The sequence below is a fragment of the Rutilus rutilus genome (genome assembly GCF_951802725.1).
Source record: "Rutilus rutilus genome assembly, chromosome: 12".
Classification (NCBI taxonomy): Eukaryota; Metazoa; Chordata; class Actinopteri; order Cypriniformes; family Leuciscidae; genus Rutilus; species Rutilus rutilus.
In genome coordinates, this window is record NC_140217.1 from 7,560,589 (window position 1) to 7,576,625 (window position 16,037).

General features: G+C 39.8%; 2 protein-coding genes across 5 annotated transcripts; both read right to left on the minus strand.

Moving 5' to 3' along the window:
* Positions 1-3,161: 3,161 nt before the first annotated feature.
* Positions 3,162-3,524, minus strand: LOC311301276 (cilia- and flagella-associated protein 144-like; the record flags this gene model as incomplete). Its single annotated transcript, XM_084426242.1, has 1 exon — positions 3,162-3,524. One exon carries the CDS (start codon positions 3,522-3,524, stop codon positions 3,162-3,164), a length of 363 nt encoding a protein of 120 aa, XP_084282368.1.
* Positions 3,525-4,269: 745 nt separating this feature from the next.
* wiza (WIZ zinc finger a) lies at positions 4,270-14,723 on the minus strand. Of its 4 annotated transcripts, none has more exons than XM_084424811.1 (10): positions 14,602-14,723; positions 13,666-13,789; positions 11,920-12,459; positions 11,004-11,750; positions 9,368-9,853; positions 8,428-8,748; positions 7,614-7,828; positions 7,003-7,279; positions 6,723-6,888; positions 4,270-5,549 (listed from the first exon to the last, which is right to left on the minus strand). In XM_084424811.1, exons 2-10 carry the CDS (start codon positions 13,766-13,768, stop codon positions 5,381-5,383), a joined length of 3,024 nt encoding a protein of 1,007 aa, XP_084280937.1. In that variant the 5' UTR covers positions 13,769-13,789; positions 14,602-14,723; the 3' UTR covers positions 4,270-5,380. The 4 variants fall into 4 exon arrangements, with proteins under 4 accessions (XP_084280937.1, XP_084280938.1, XP_084280939.1 ...); XM_084424812.1 differs by having other exon boundaries at positions 13,666-13,806; positions 14,602-14,663; XM_084424813.1 differs by having other exon boundaries at positions 14,274-14,605.
* Between the last annotated feature and the right edge of the window lie 1,314 nt (positions 14,724-16,037).

The window sequence follows — 16,037 nt, forward strand, 5'->3', positions numbered from 1 at the left end:
CTTCGTCGTCGGTTAGGAACCTGGGTGTGCTCTTTGATACCAAACTTTTTTTTTGAAAGTCACGTGTCTAGTATCCGTAAAACCGCATTTTTCCATCTTAAAAATATATCTAAATTACGCCATATGCTCTCATTGACAAATGCGGAACAATTAGTTCATGACCTCAAGGCTAGATTATTGTAATGCTCTACTGGGTGGTTGCCCTGCACGCTTAATAAACAAAGTACAGCTGGTCCAAAATGCAGCAGCTCGAGTTCTTACCAGAACCAGGAAGTATGACCATATTAGCCCTGTTCTGTCAACACTGCATTGGCTCCCTATTAAGCATAGTATACATTTTAAAATATTGCTGATTACTTACAGAGCACTAAATGGTTTAGCTCCGCAGTACTTGAGCGAGCTCTTAACGCATTATAGTCCTTCATGTCTATTGCGATCTCAAAATTCCGGCCAGTTGATAATACCTAGAATATCAAAATCGACTGCTGGCGGTAGATCCTTTTCCTATTTAGCACCAAAACTCTCAGTCTTCCTACCATTGTCCGGTGTCAGTTCAAAGCTAGACTAAAAACACATCTCTTTGACCTAGCATACACATAACACATTATAGACTTCTGTAATTCAATGTTAGGCTGCATAGATCAGGTCAGCCGGAACCGGGAACACTTCCCATAAATCCTGATGTACTCGTTACATCATAAGAAGAATGGCATCTACGCTAATTTTAGTGTTTTTGTTTATCCCGAGGTTTTCCCGCAGCCTGCCGGATCCAGGCTGTATCCAGATCTGATGAAGGACCTGTGCCTGGACCCGATGTCATAGCGGGGTGCTAAAGTGCCAACTAATTTCTCCTTATGGAGGATCCCTTTACCACTCTACAGAGAAAGCGTTGTCGGGAAAATCCGGTTCGCGTGTCTACCCCGAAGTGATACAATTCTGTATCAAAATGTTAAGGCCAGACAAGTAGTTTTTTAAGGCTTGGTTTGTAGGGAATTACAAACCTGTGCACATATATTCAAATGTGCATACCAATAGACTGAACTCGTAATACACATGTGCACGCCATCTGTGTAGAGTTTCCTGTTAAAACGGTGTCATGTTAGCGGCCCCTAAGTTAATAACTAATGATCGTTGCGACCGAAGTGAATCAATCAAATTAACTGTAGCTAACAGTTAATGTAGCTGGAAAATAACTTTATTCAAGAACTGCTATAAAGCCAAAACAATCTCTGTTACTTTAAACTATCCTTGTATCACTGTAAAGCCGCTTTGGAACAATCTACATTGATAAAAGCGCTATATAAATGAAGATGACTTGACTGATGCACAATCATAAAGTTTAGCAGGTGGCAGTCGGCGAAGACAGACCGGCCAACTATGGCGGGCCGGAAGATCCAAAAATAGGACTAATGATTTGTTGTGGGAAGTCACTATACTATAGCCCCTAGCTACTCATTTTCCCACTGATATGCCAGCGGTGGATCTGTATACGTACTCTCCTCACACAGCGAGCGACTCACTTTCCTCAGCTGGCGACTCACTCTCCTCACGCAGCGAGCGACTCACTTTCCTCAGCTGGCGACTCACTCTCCTCACGCAGCGAGCGACTCACTTTCCTCAGCTGGCGACTCACTCTCCTCACGCAGCGAGCGACTCACTTTCCTCAGCTGGCGACTCACTCTCCTCACACAGCTGAGGAAAGTGAGACGCTCGCTGTGTGAGGAGACTGAGAGTGAGTCGCTCACTGTATGAGGAAAGTGAGTCGCTCGCTGTGTGAGGAGTGAGTCGCCAGCTGAGGAAAGTGATTCGCTCGCTGTCTGAGGAGAATAAGTCGCTCGCTGAGGAAAGTGAGTCGCTCGCTGTGTGAGGAGAGTGAGTCGCCAGCTGAGGAAAGTGAGTCGCTCACTGTGTGAGGAGACTGAGAGTGAGTCGCTCGCTGTGTGAGGAGAGTGAGTCGCTCGCTGTGTGAGGAGAGTGAGTCGCTCGCTGTGTGAGGAGACTGAGAGTGAGTCGCTCGCTGTGTGAGGAGAGTGAGTCGCTCGCTGTGTGAGGAGACTGAGAGTGAATCGCTCGCTGCGTGAGGAGAGTGAGTCGCTCGCTGCGTGAGGAGAGTGAGTCGCCAGCTGAGGAAAGTGAGTCGCTCGCTGTGAGGAAAGTGAGTCGCTCGCTGTGTGAGGAGAGTGAGTCGCTCGCTGTGAGGAAAGTGAGTCGCTCGCTGTGTGAGGAGAGTGAGTCGCCAGCTGAGGAAAGTGAGTCGCTCGCTGAGGAGAGTGAGTCGCTCTCTGTGTGAGGAGAGTGAGTCGCCAGCTGAGGAGAGTGAGTCGCTCGCTGTGTGAGGAGAGTACGTATACAGATCCACCGCTGACATATCAGTGGGAAAGTGAGTAGCTAGGGGCTATAGTATAGTGACTTCCCATGACAAATCATTAGTCCTATTTTTGGACCTTCCGGCCCGCCATAGCCAACAAGCCGCACAACCCCTGACCGAGGCGCGGAACGACACCGCAACAAAGTCCGAACAGTTACTATAATAGATAGACGTAGAGGCAAAACAGCAACGTTGTCACGATTCAATATTGATGCTCAACCCCAGCAAGTAGCCAGGGAGACCCTCAGATCTGCAGATAAACCTGCAGAGCATGACAAAAGTATGTTACAGGAAGCAACCAATTACTAAAATCAACAAAGCTGTAATTCTACATACCACGAGATGGTCAACGTAATCAAAACCATTCATGGTCGCGCACCATGCGGGAATACAGCAGCTCGATCAGTAATACAGCTGTAAATGACATGCTATGAATATTTCACTGGAAATAGAACCGATAGTAGCTAACCGCAGTCAACAATCGTGTTTATGACATGGCTGAACAACATAACTTACTTGTGAGGAGTAACGTTAAGCAGACGGGAAGACAAAGGCTTACAATCTAAACAGTAACAGGTAACGTTAAACTCAAGGTTAAACAACGCCTGCACAATGCAAAGAGCAACAGCGATGCCAAGACGCATATCCGGTAGCTAAAACCCACTTCTTTTATACTCAATGCAAGGCAGTTAATAAACTAAATGCATGCGTATGATCTCCCAATAGGTGGAGTAAATCCACCCTGCTACACTATATTGCACCAGGAAAATACAGCCCAAACTGTCATCCCGAATTAGACCTGCTTCTTCGATCGCCAGACAGCCTCCATGTATTTAGCCATCTCCGTGGCCTGCCGTCCAAAATGAAATCTTCTGTCACTGCGATCTGAGGCAGGTAGAGGAGTGGATATCCATCCTATCTCTTGTGCTTCAGTCTGAGGCTGAGAGTACTTCTTTGTTGGCTCCAGACGGGCCCTTTGTATGGCCTGGAGGACAGCAGGGTCTTCGTCTTCCTCTTCCTTTCTGGGGGTGACGTTGGGTTTGTCAGTCAAAATGTGCCGTTTCTTGGCGGGGTTGATGTGAAACTCCGTGTAAAGCTTCTGGGTTCTCTGCTCCTTCTTAACTGTCTCGAGATGCAGAGCATTCTGCTGAATCATGTTCACGGGCTCTCTTTTTTTACTTTCTGACATATTGACTTTAGTGTTACCAAATATTTTTCAGTTGCTAATTAGTTTGTTGATATGATCGCTCAATCACTTCCAGCAGCTTCCCTCTTCTCTACCTCTAGCGCGTTATGACGTCATAAAGCTCACTCACCGCTATAAAGCTCTATGACGTCATAAAGCTCACTCGCTGCTTAAAGGTGCTCTAAGCGATGTTGGGTGACGTCACTTCTTGCTGACCATAAATTATTTGCATTTTATATAGGCATACATACAAGATTACAGAGTAGACTAAGCTTTTTTAACTGGTAAGGCTCTCAGAGATATAGCATGTGTAAAGCACATAATAATTAGTTTTTTCCTAACAGAACAGTCCACTGCTTCATTTCACCTTCCTCTTTTCCTCTCTGAAAAGACCTTTTATCCAAACAACAGCTTCATAAAGGTGTCGGCCCTGTAATTAACATCTCTCAGCATTGCTGGTTTAAACAGATTCCTCACTGCAGGAAGCAGACGATACTCTTGAAACAGGAGGGTTTCATTTACATAGGAATATAGCATTAGCAGACCTCACGTGTGAAAAACAACCATGAAAAATTGGAAAGGAAGAGTAGCTCTGGGAATATCACCCTCTTTTATGTCAGTAAAGATGCTGAATTGTTTATGCAGAGGATTCAGTAGTTGATGAGGAACATGAAAATGTACTGCAATATACTGTATATGACCCACAAAGCAGTAAATGGATTCAAAGTGTCTTTATTAATCAAACGCAGGTATAAAAAGCTTCAATACTGTATTTTACCAAATTATTTTGCAAGGACTACAGCTTGTCATAGACAGTTTCAATTGACTTAAAATCTTGCAAAGCCTGACTAAGCAAATGGTGAAACAAAACCTCATGTATTCCACGAGAAATAATGTACATGGAAATATGCAATTTCCACACACATTCTGGAAAGGTATTTAATAGCTGCTGTTGGAGTATAAAACACCCTTTACTCCAACCAGACACTGGCACAGTGCTTTACAAAGACAAATACACAAGTACATGTAATAGAATCACACTGTTGACTAATTTAACTGGTAATATGGAAGATATAGGAGGGAAAAAAAACTGATCATCAAGGTGTCAAAGATACAGTAGTAAAAACATATTAACATAAAGACATATTAAAGTCTCATTTAATGCTGAAATAACTAGACATGGCCTGGCTTTTCTGTAGTGCTGGTTTCTGCTTAAATTTGACAAAAATAAAACAAAAAACACCTGAACATTTTCATTAATACATATGAATGAAAATCTGTAGAAATCTGTCCCTTTTATTTGATTTTTTTGGCATCGAAAAATCTGATTGTTCACACATGTGAGAAGCAGTTTTCAAAATACTATGTTAAAAGGTAAGAACAACAACTTCATTTCAATGACCAAAAGCTGGTCTACACTATTTTTTTCACAAAACATTCTTTAAAACTTAACACATTAAGTACTATTGGAAACTTTAAGTACAGTATAAAACAGGTTTGAAATCTTGTTAATCAAGAAAACAGCTAAAATGTGGTAACACATTATCAAAATACAATAAAAACAGTGAAATGCAATAAAAAGTACAATACATTCAAAACATCCCATCTGGAAAACACTGACATGTAAGAAACACTGTGGTCATAATCTTTTTCAGTAGTGTCTTGCAAAAATCATCATCTAAAAATAAAAAAATTAAAATAAAATCCACATCACAGTTGGCAGTTAAGGTCCAGGTAATAGAGCAATATTTGTAATAAAAGAGTCAGTGTAGTATGATTGCGGAGTTTCAAAATGATGAAAATAAAGACCACAGCAGAAAGAGTATCTAGACAGCCTGAGGGCCAATAAGAAGCGGCGTTTCGGTATGACTGAGAGGAGGCTGAGGTGATGATGTTGAGGCCGAATCCTTCTTAAGCTTCAGGATGTGTTGCTGTAGGTGCATGACCCAATCCTCCTGTATGGACAGCGGTCCTTGGAAAACCTCTTCACAGAACCTATAAAATAATTTATAGAAGAGCACTTATTGTTCTAATCGTGTATTTATAGGCATTTAACTACAATCAATGCATTTAATGACAAGGAGAGAGACAACTATTGGTGGGACATAATGCAGGTCAAATTCTAAATCTTCATGCACCATAAGTACAAGCACTGCTTTAAACTTTGTTTAAAGACGAAGATTTGTTTTTTAATTTAGTTTAAAGGCCATATTGTTTTTATTTGGCACTGGCCTTCAGAAACTTAAATAGATACTTACATTTCCTACAAGACAAAATAGTCATCACATTAAAAAATTAAGTGCAATACCAGTGCCGAAATACAGGCATTCATTTATAATTAAAGTAGCATGTAATAAAGCTGTTTGTGAATGTAAAAGGTTTGCAAAGTTTTAAAGACCAAAGAGCATGATAAATTAAGTTATTGTCTCCCAAAAGAAAGTGTCAATTCTGAACTGCCTGAAACGAGTTATTCCAGTCTTGCTTCATTCACAAACATTCACAGGTATGTAACAAATTTGCGTAACGCCAGCCTATGGTCTTTATTGGGTCCCCGCTAACAACCTCTACCACTAAAAAGTGTCTTGCTCAAGTCGTGCTTGCAACCGTGGTTCGGGTTGATCAGCTACGTCTTCCAAAGTTTTTTTTACCGGACTCGGGCTTGAATTGATGCTGTAAAATAGACGCCATCATTACTGTTCGTATCACTGTGTATCAAGTGCTGAGGAAGCCTCCAGAGCTGAAATTAAGAATGGGCATTCTGTTTCTGACCAATCACAACAGGCTGGGCCATCTGACCAATCACAGCAGTGTAGGCTCTCGGAAAGGAAGGGTTTGGATAGACTGGAGTCTTGATTGAACCGTTTCAGACACTGTGAGAAAAGGGGTGATGCTTCAATGTATATTAGGAGAAAATTAAAGTGTTTTATTTTTCACCTTGGATGCATATAAACCTATTGTCGGAGACCTCCATAGCATTTTATAAACAGCATAATGGGGTCACTTTAATAGTAGTGTAGATCGGAAAGTGGAGGGAGAGACAGGGAGAATGGGATCAGGTCATGATGAACCACTCAAACCTGCTTCTTTGTAAGCACACACCTCTTCTCCACTCCCAGACAGCAAAACCACTAGGTTTACAGAACAAACTGATTTGTGTTTTCAACTCACCTGCACTTGAGGGAGTACACCTTCCCAACCAGCTTTACTAGGCTGGTCTCTGGTGGTCTAGGCACCAAGGATGGAATGTTTCCAGCCCGAGAGGGCTTTGAAGATTCTGTTTCCCTGGATCCACTCTCAGAGTGGGATAAATGCTTTGGAGGACGCCGTTCACAGCCTAAGACAAGCACAGTGATTATCACAATGCATAATCATTTTCCTTATTGGCTAAAACTGAACTAATACATAATTTGGAGCTCTAGTATGAGCAAGAAATACATATTTTCCCTACCTCGAGGAAAACGAACATTCAGCTCCCTGCGGGCCGTGGGAGTCTGGAACAGGCTGTCTGAGGAAAGATCATCTGATGAAGGCTGTTTCTTGTATGTGGAGGAGGAGTGGCTCATTCCTACTTTGCCCTCTCTAGCTGTTGCCACTTTTGCTTTGAAAAGCTGGTATACCTGCGGCTGACCAGCAGAGTCTCGGACTGCTGATGAACTCTTCTGAGAAGCAAGACGGACAGACTCAGAGTCTGAGGAAGAGTACGGAGTGGAGGATCTTTTGGAGCTCTACACCAGAGGAAGACAGAGAGACAATTTGTGAATAGCAAAGATACTCCAAGATGCTGACAACTTTGTGTTCATGCAAATCTTAAGGAACAAAAATACTGCAAAAGACAAATAAATCAGTATTATTGTCTTATTTTCCATTCAATTATTTAAAAAAAAATTTAAGTTTAATTTTACTTGAGATGAAACACTTAAGATGTTAAGATTTGTTTTTGGGGAATATATCTTACCCCTTTTTTATGTTTTAAGTGTAAATCTAACAAACTTTAGTGAGTTTATGCTTAAGAGATAAGAAATATCATTATAGTTTGGCAACAATTCAACCTGGACATACCTTCTTAACAAAAGGCAAGTCCCCCCTCATGTAGCTTTTGTGGAGCTCTGCTACTTTCCCCGGCTCACTCTTCATCCAGGCCTTCAGGGTCTCAATGGGAGAGCCGATGACCTTCCAATCCACTCCCTGCTGCCTTAAGTGGGCTCTTGCGTGGCTGGCCAGTGCCTTGCGATTCTCAAAATCGAAACCACAGAGTTCACAGGTGGCATCACAGCCTACAGCAGAAAGGGAAGAGAGTGGAGAACACAAGACATGAAAGTAGACATATTGCATTAACATCCAGAATAATTTAACATTGTCAAAACGATCCCCATTCACACTTATCCGCAAAAACGCTTTATTATCGGCCAGCACTAGAAATAGCGAAAGATCATGGCAAAAATGTAACCCTTTAAGAGTTACTTTTTTGACTTACACTTCCCCTTTAAGAGTGCACATCAAACATATTAATAAAGTAGAATAGACTCATAATATTTACCATTTTTTAAGTTAGCAGCCATAGCATTAAAATAATTTTTGGTATCAGAAAATGCAACAAACATTACGAAGACATTGTGGCATGTTTCATTAAGCAAGTGACATCACTGTGGAATTTGACAGTTATTTTGCAATTTTATCTAATTGTGTGTAAAAAAATCTTTGTTTTCACAGCCTGATCAAATAATAAATAATAATGCCACCTTGATTTCACCAGAAGAATGCTATTTTGAACATACCCTTTGATTAGGTTTACAAGTTGCATAGGTGTCTGAGCAGTTTTTGGGAGGTTGAAATGTTAGTTACTAAGAGACAAATAATTCTTGGTTCAACGTACCTGTAGTTGTGTCGTCTGAGGCAGGTTTCTCTTTTTCCACAGGTGATAGAGTAAAAGTGTGAGGTGAGGATTCTGTTTTTTTCAACTGCACTGCCGCCCCTGAATCAGGTTCAGGTTTGATGTGGGATGCCTGTTCAGAGTCCTTCCTCTTCATGAGCTCATACAGGGCCTCTATGGGCGGGACTTTCAGCGACCACCTTGCTCCCATCTGTCGTAAGTGACCACGTGCGTGACAGGACAGGGCTTTACGAGTATCAAACATCTCGCCACAGTAGTCGCAGCATATAAACTGTTTGGGCTCCTGCTTTTCATGCTTAGGAGCTGAGGAAAGCAGACACAAGTCATTATAAACTCAACAAAATAAGGGATTTCACAATAAAACATGAGATTTCTAGTGGCTGTTAATAGTTATGTTTTTTTTAAAAATGTTTTTATGCTAAAACGTTGAACATCACACATTAAGCTATAAAATTAACCAGGCAAATAAATAATCAGAATTCAAATGCAAATTGTACAATTACGTAATTATCTATTAATTTCCTAAATGTATACTTTTAATCCTAAAATTAATAGCACACCTAAAGGGGTGGTCACACTACACTGTTTGTTCACTTCCATTTATGCACATGCAAATACAAGAAACAGGAAATGCAAAATCATGCGAATTTCACTGCATTTGAAAGTTCAAGTTTGGTGAACTCTGACTTGCAAATTCGTATCAGGTAAAGACGTGACCAACAGAAGAACGATTCGTCATGGCATGAATATCTCTTCAAGAATTCAAACTTTAAAGCTGCAAGTTTGTAGTAAAAGGGAATTGATTGTATAGTTTTAGTCTAGTGTGACTACGTCTTAAGGATGAAAAAATCGACAGAAAGTTTACATAAATAGAAAGAAAAGAATAAAAGAAGTAACTGGATGCACTGTAATTTTTACGCACCGATCATGGGTGATCTAACGGTGTTGGAATCAGATGGAGGTGTTAGAGGGGTGGTGGGTGCGCTTTGTGGCTTTGGAGACTCTATGATAGAGATGTCAACTTCCACAGGTTCGTCCTTTGGTTTTGGGAACACAGTCCTGGAGCCTTTCTTGGCCTTTGGAACTTTGTGAGGAACAGGAGGAGGAGAGGAAGACTGGGTAATGGGTTTTGGGGATGAGAGGAGAGGGGGTACAGAGGGGGGTGCAGAGGGAGGTACAGAGGGGGATACCGGTGGCGTCAGCGAGGGCGGCCCAGGGGAACTGAGAGATCCAGCAGAACTACCACGTTGGGCCATCACCTCTCGCAGAGTGGCCATGGGAGACCCGTTTACAGACCACTCGGTGATGCCCAGCTGGCGCAGGTGATAGCGGGCGTGACTGGCCAAGCTCTGACTCTTCTTAAACTTCTCGTGACAGAATTCACAGGTGACGCCTCTAGATGACTCGCCTTGAGGGTAAGAAAGAGGGCATCTCATAAATGATCAGAGCAAAGTATGTAAGGACACTTTTTTTGTAACATAACTGTATGTGTATATTTGATAGTTAAAGACAGAGGTCACAAACATAAAAAAAAATGGTTTGTTGGTTATTGGATGAAAAATCATGTCGTAATGCCCCCTGTGGAGAAGCTTAAGGTTAACTGTACATCAACTATATTACTGTTTAAAAGTTTAGGGTTGGTAAGACTGTTTTTGAAAAAGGTCTCTTTATGCTCACCAAGGCTGAATTTATATGATCAAATATAAAAATGGTAATACTGCAAAAATTAATTCCTGTGATGGCAAGCTGAATTTAACAGGGTCCTTCAGCAATCATTCAAAGATGCAGATTTGGTGCTCATTCCAGAAACACTTAATATCAATGTTTAAAATAATTGTGCTGCTTTATATTTTTTTGGAAACCATGATATTATTTTTTTTGAATTCTAGGATGAATAGAAATGTCAAAAGAACAGCATTTATTTGCAATTTGTTGTAACAATGTAAAAGCCTTTAATGTCAGAATAGTACTGTATATGTATATTGTTACTGACCAAAATAACATTTCAATGACTTTCCAGTTGTTCTTGACTGAAAAGACTTTTTAAGATTGCGCTCAAAAAGAGCAATTTCTAGTCTATAGAAACATGCTATATTTAACTGGTATATCTACACAGGAATTTATATGACTTTAGTATTTTATTAATTTCCATGAGTTTTCCAGGCATGGGTGTGAGACACTCTTAAAAATCCAGGTTTTCCATTACCATATTTTGCTATAAATTATCACCCAATTATCAGTCCAAACATAGTCAAGATATTCAACCATTCCTAAAAAAAAAAAAAATCTGAGCTGGACGACATTTGTTTTTCTGTAGACCTGCATTATAGATGAAATTAATCAATTTAATAATTGACGATCTTTACAACGGACCCGAATCAACATTGAACAGCTATTTTCTTTTAGAGCTGCTGTACAGCTGTTTGCATCATTGAATCATTTTCCTGTTTTCACTGTAAAGCTGCTTTGAAACAATCTGTATTGTCGAAAGCACTACAAGTTACTTTGTTTAAAAATATACTAAATAAAATAAATGAATACATAATTTATATTCTTACCTCGAGAGGGTGATTTAAATACAGCCTTTTTGTTGAGCGGCAAGCCCGCCGAAACATCTGGAGAAATCTTCTGCTTCTTCGCTGAGGGAGGTGATATCAATTCTGTTTTCTCAATGAGAGGTAAAGCCTCTGAAACATCTGCAGAAATCTTCTGTTTTTTGCTTGGCGGAGATTTCAATTCTCCTTTACCAATGAGGAGCAAGATCCCTGGGACATTTGAAGAAATTTTCTTCTTTTTCTTTGAGGGAGGTAATTTCAATGCTGTTTGGCTGCTGAGGGGCATGTTCCCTGAAACATCTAATGACATCATCATCTTTTTGGCTGAAGGAGGGGATTTCAATTCTGCTTTCTTGCTGAGGGGCAAGTTCCCTAAAACATCTGGAGAAATTTGCTTTTTGATTGGGGGAGGTGTTAGACGAATGGATGTCAGTCCTTTAAACGATAGAGGGGTAAGAGAGGGAGTTTTGCTGATGGATGATGAGGTGGAAGGAGCGGAGGAGGGTGAAGTGTGATCCTCAAAGTCCGACCCTTCCAGCTGCCCAGCACTGGCCTTTTCCTGGAATTCCTCGCTCTGAATAATTTTATGGAGCATCTCAATGGGAGCACCTTTAGACTCCAAATTCACCCCAAACTGCCGCAGGTGGGCCCGTGCGTGACTGGAGAGACCTTTACGGGTCTCGTACCAGGCTCCACATAATTCACACACATGGACGTCATCCCTCGTAGCGGAATTTTTTATCATAGTTGCTGGTGAAAAAGCACAAAACATTTCAAAATGTATTTTGTATGCAAGGATTGCTTCATCAGATTAACTAGCTTGCTTCAGTGAGTGGTAAAAATTGCTAGTCCAAGTTTTTATTTAAAATGGATCCCACTTCCAAGCACATACCAATACATTTTTAATACTGTTACTTACTTAAATTGAGAGGAGCATCTGTTTCCTGAGGGGCCCAGAGGGGCTTGGCTGAGGCCAGTGAGAGGGAGGTAGATGGGATGCCATCAATGAGCCTGGGTTCAACAGCCTTGAGAGGAGACAAGGCTGAAGACGGAGTGGACACCAAAATCTTCTTTGAAGATGCTTTATGAGGCTTCCCTACAGCGAAAGGCGAAGAAGAGTGACCGGACGCAGCTGATCCTTTGACGGCAGAGGGGGAAGACGAGGAAAGAGCATATTTTTTCTTTACAAGGTTGGATATTTTAATCTTTAATTTGGGCCCAGCGTCCTTTTTGAGTTTGTGGGACTGGGGTTTGTATTTTTTAACAGGGCTGGCCTGTTTTTTGAGCTTGGGTAGAGTTCCGCCTCTTTCTTTCATCAGCTGGCACAGAAGGTCTATAGGAGCTCCACTGCTGTCGGACACAGCCACTCCCAGCTGCCTGAGATGATACCGGGCGTGACTGGAGAGACCTCGTCTGGATTCAAAATTGGTCCCACAAAACTCACAACTATGGATGCCTACTGTAAAAAAGTGAGATAGAATAAACAATGTCATGACACCTGTATGGAATATGAACTAATATTTGACAGCATGTTTTGTCCAGTTTTCCTGAAGAATCTATAGTTTCTTTGACTGCGCAGTCCCTCCAGGATTTGAAGATTCTGCGATCACAGAATGTAATGCAAAATCAAGCCAACTCAGCATTCAATAAAAAGCTCCCTATAAATGAAATTAGTGAAAGTTTCAAGAAGTTAATGATACTATTAAACTACTATATGCAATAATGAATATAATGTATATTGGGGTGAGTATTTGGTAGTCCCATAATGCCTGATTTCAGCAATAAATAAGTACATTTATTATTTTACTGAATATGTATTATGCACTTTTTAAATATGTACAGTATTAAAACAATAAACAATGATTTAGTTGTTAAATGGTATTGTTTATAAATAATAAAACGAATTTTATAACACTGTCACTGGTTACTTACTGTTTCAGTGACAATGTGCTACTGTGTCTGTGTATTTTCACTGCAGAATTATGAGCATGTCTATGCTAGTGTCACCATTGCATTGTGCAGGGGGACCAGACACAATTTCAGTAATTACACACAACTATATTTACAGGTAAATGTACTCTTATAGTCACTAACACCAATTACATAAGTGCATCATGATTATTGAGTTTTCACTGCACAAAAATGCCGAAATTTGAGAAAAGCTGCGGCAAATTCTGTCATTTTAGGCTGCAAAAATAAAAAAATAATCCTGGTGGGACTGATAAAACAATCAATGTTGATCAAAAGTGTCAGTGATCTTTAAAGGAATAGTTCACTCAACAAAAAAAAGTTCCTCACAGTTTTGACACAGAATGACATGAGTGTAAATACAGACAGCATTTTATTTTTGGGTGAACTAGCCTATCTCTTGAAAGAATACCTCCTAAACTGTCTGTTTATTTGAGTTAAGGCTGAAATACATTAGACGGCTTTTCAAATCTGAACAGATTTTAAAATACGAGGCATCTTACACTTGACAACTTTGTAAATGGTTACAGAACAAACTATGGAATCATAATCTGATTCTGAAGATTAAAAAAAAAAATCAGAGTATGTGATCATCATACACTACTACAACTTCTGCCCAATATCTACAGACTGTCTATGTCTTTTAGCAATGTGGCAAAAATCTGGTCAAAAGGCATGTATCTTTGGTGTTACTTACAATCAGAGTCATCCAAGTCTTTATTCAAGACTGGTTCCAGACACTCTTTGGAAAAGGTAGCAGTGGTTGTCTTCTTTGCCGTGTCTGATGCGGTCTTCTCCATGGCTGGAATCTCTCCCTGGCACTTGCAGAGAAAAGCAGCTAATACATTTAGACCAATCTTTTCTAAGAATGCAACTTATCTATTCATAGACAAGAAAAAAAAAAAAAAAACTAATAATTTTCATAGCAGCAAAATTCAAAATGTAGAAATGTCTGAAAAAATACAAGTTAGAAAAACTGGTAACAATTCCTACCAAAATGCAATAATAACTACAGCTATTACAACAATAAAGAGTATTACATTAATAACATTACATCAGTAAATATATTTGTATATTGGCATTAACCATCAATGTAACAAAAATAGCCTAAGTTACCTAATAAACCAAAACGACAAAAATATTCTGGATTTTCCTAACGTTGTTTGAAAAGCATTTACTTTTATTTATTATGGTTTAACAGTACCAACTATTGCATTTAAGCGGGAACTATGACAACCATGTTGATTTTTTTTTTTTCGTAATGTTTACATACTATGACACTGACAACAAGGCACCATTGGTTACCTTCTCTCGTTTTCATAGTCATGTTTTCAGATTAACTGGCTAAATTTGCTCAGAATCATTTCTTTTAATAACGACTGGAGTCGTTGTGCTGTGTGATTACGATAAGCCAAAAACAAACTTTCCATCTAGAATAATTTCATGCATCAGTTCCAACCATTTAACACAATACACGCGCACATGCAGCTAGCACGAGCTGATTATTGACCAGGCACTGCAAGTCGAAACAAATTTTTATAGTGTGCAAAGCCACAGTCTCTGGCTTGTTCGGCTACACGTAGCCAACCATATTGAAAACAAAATGCTGAAGCACAAAATGTTCAAATTTTACCTTAAAGTGGCGAGGTTTCTCTAACAGGAACAAGGGACAGCAGGCACTTTAATCACTACAGCACAGTCGAGCTAGGCAAAATCAATCGATCCCTCATTTAGAAAACGTTACATGGACGAATCACAGAGGCGTGGTTGCTATCAGAACTAAATATTATGCGTTTTCCATTAAATATCTGGAAGACCAGAACGAATGTACTGTAGATTGATATTCATTTTATATCCTTATGTTAAATGTAAAAATGAAATGTCACACAAAGAGGTAAAAAACGTGAAGGTAGCCTACAGTTAAGCTGCAGGTGAGCTCATACACACTACTGAGGTATGTGAACTTTTAGTGTGATCTGTCATAGATGTAACGTACATTTACATTTAGTCATTTAGCAGACGCTTTTATCCAAAGCGACTTACAAATTAGGACTAAAATTAAGCGAGTCATCATGAAGAGGCAAAAAACAACAACAACGCAAGAAGTGCTCAGAATACGAGGTTCAGGCATTATTCAGAGTAGCATAAGCCCGATAAGTGAGGTTTAAAGGAAATTTTTTTTTTATTATTTTTTTTTTTTATTATTATTTATTTTTTTATGAAGGTAAGTGCTCACGAAAGAGATGGGTTTTCAGCTGTTTTTTGAATGTTGTCAGGGATTCTGCATTCCGGATGAGGGTGGGGAGAGTGTTCCACCAGCATGGAACTGTAACGTAACGTTATGTGACTACGTTTAGTGATATTTTGGGTGGAAAACAACTTAGTGTGTTTAATTTTTCTTAGCAAATATTGTTAAACGCAATTAATTGCAGCTGTCAGGATATCATACAATGAATTTGATTAAATACTGTCATTGTTTGGTTGCCTCCAAAATATTAGTCTATATAATGAATTAGAAGTATGTAAATAAAAGTAGCCTATATAAGTGATAAAATGTAGGCCTATATACCTTATTCACAGTAGCACCATCTTTATACAATTTATTTAAATAAATTTGTATTTAAATAAAGTAAAAAATGTGTGGATGTGCTGCTGCAAGAAAATAGGTTGTGTGTCGTTCAATTCCTATTGTCAGTGACTTTGTGGCTGATTGTTGCCAGCATCTGTTTTTTCAAGCTTATAGTTTGCATAGTTGGATGAGGGCAACTGTGGTGCTTTGCTCTGAAAATTGTGATCGCTTTACTGTTGCGAGAGTAGATCTATCTTGGCACACCTCGACGTTTTGCATAGAACTTACTAATCTCAGACAAGCTTATTGCTAGCCGCACTTGTTATCACTTTAAAGCAGGGGTTTTCATACTGTAGCCCTTTCTCAATATGCATTTTTGTCTGTAGCCTACTTTTGTTCTTGTGGACTTGTGAAACGTCATCAGTCACTCACGGCCCAAGTACTGTTCCAATTCAAAGTTCACATTTAGCCCCAGTACAGGTAAAATCCACAGATGTGTT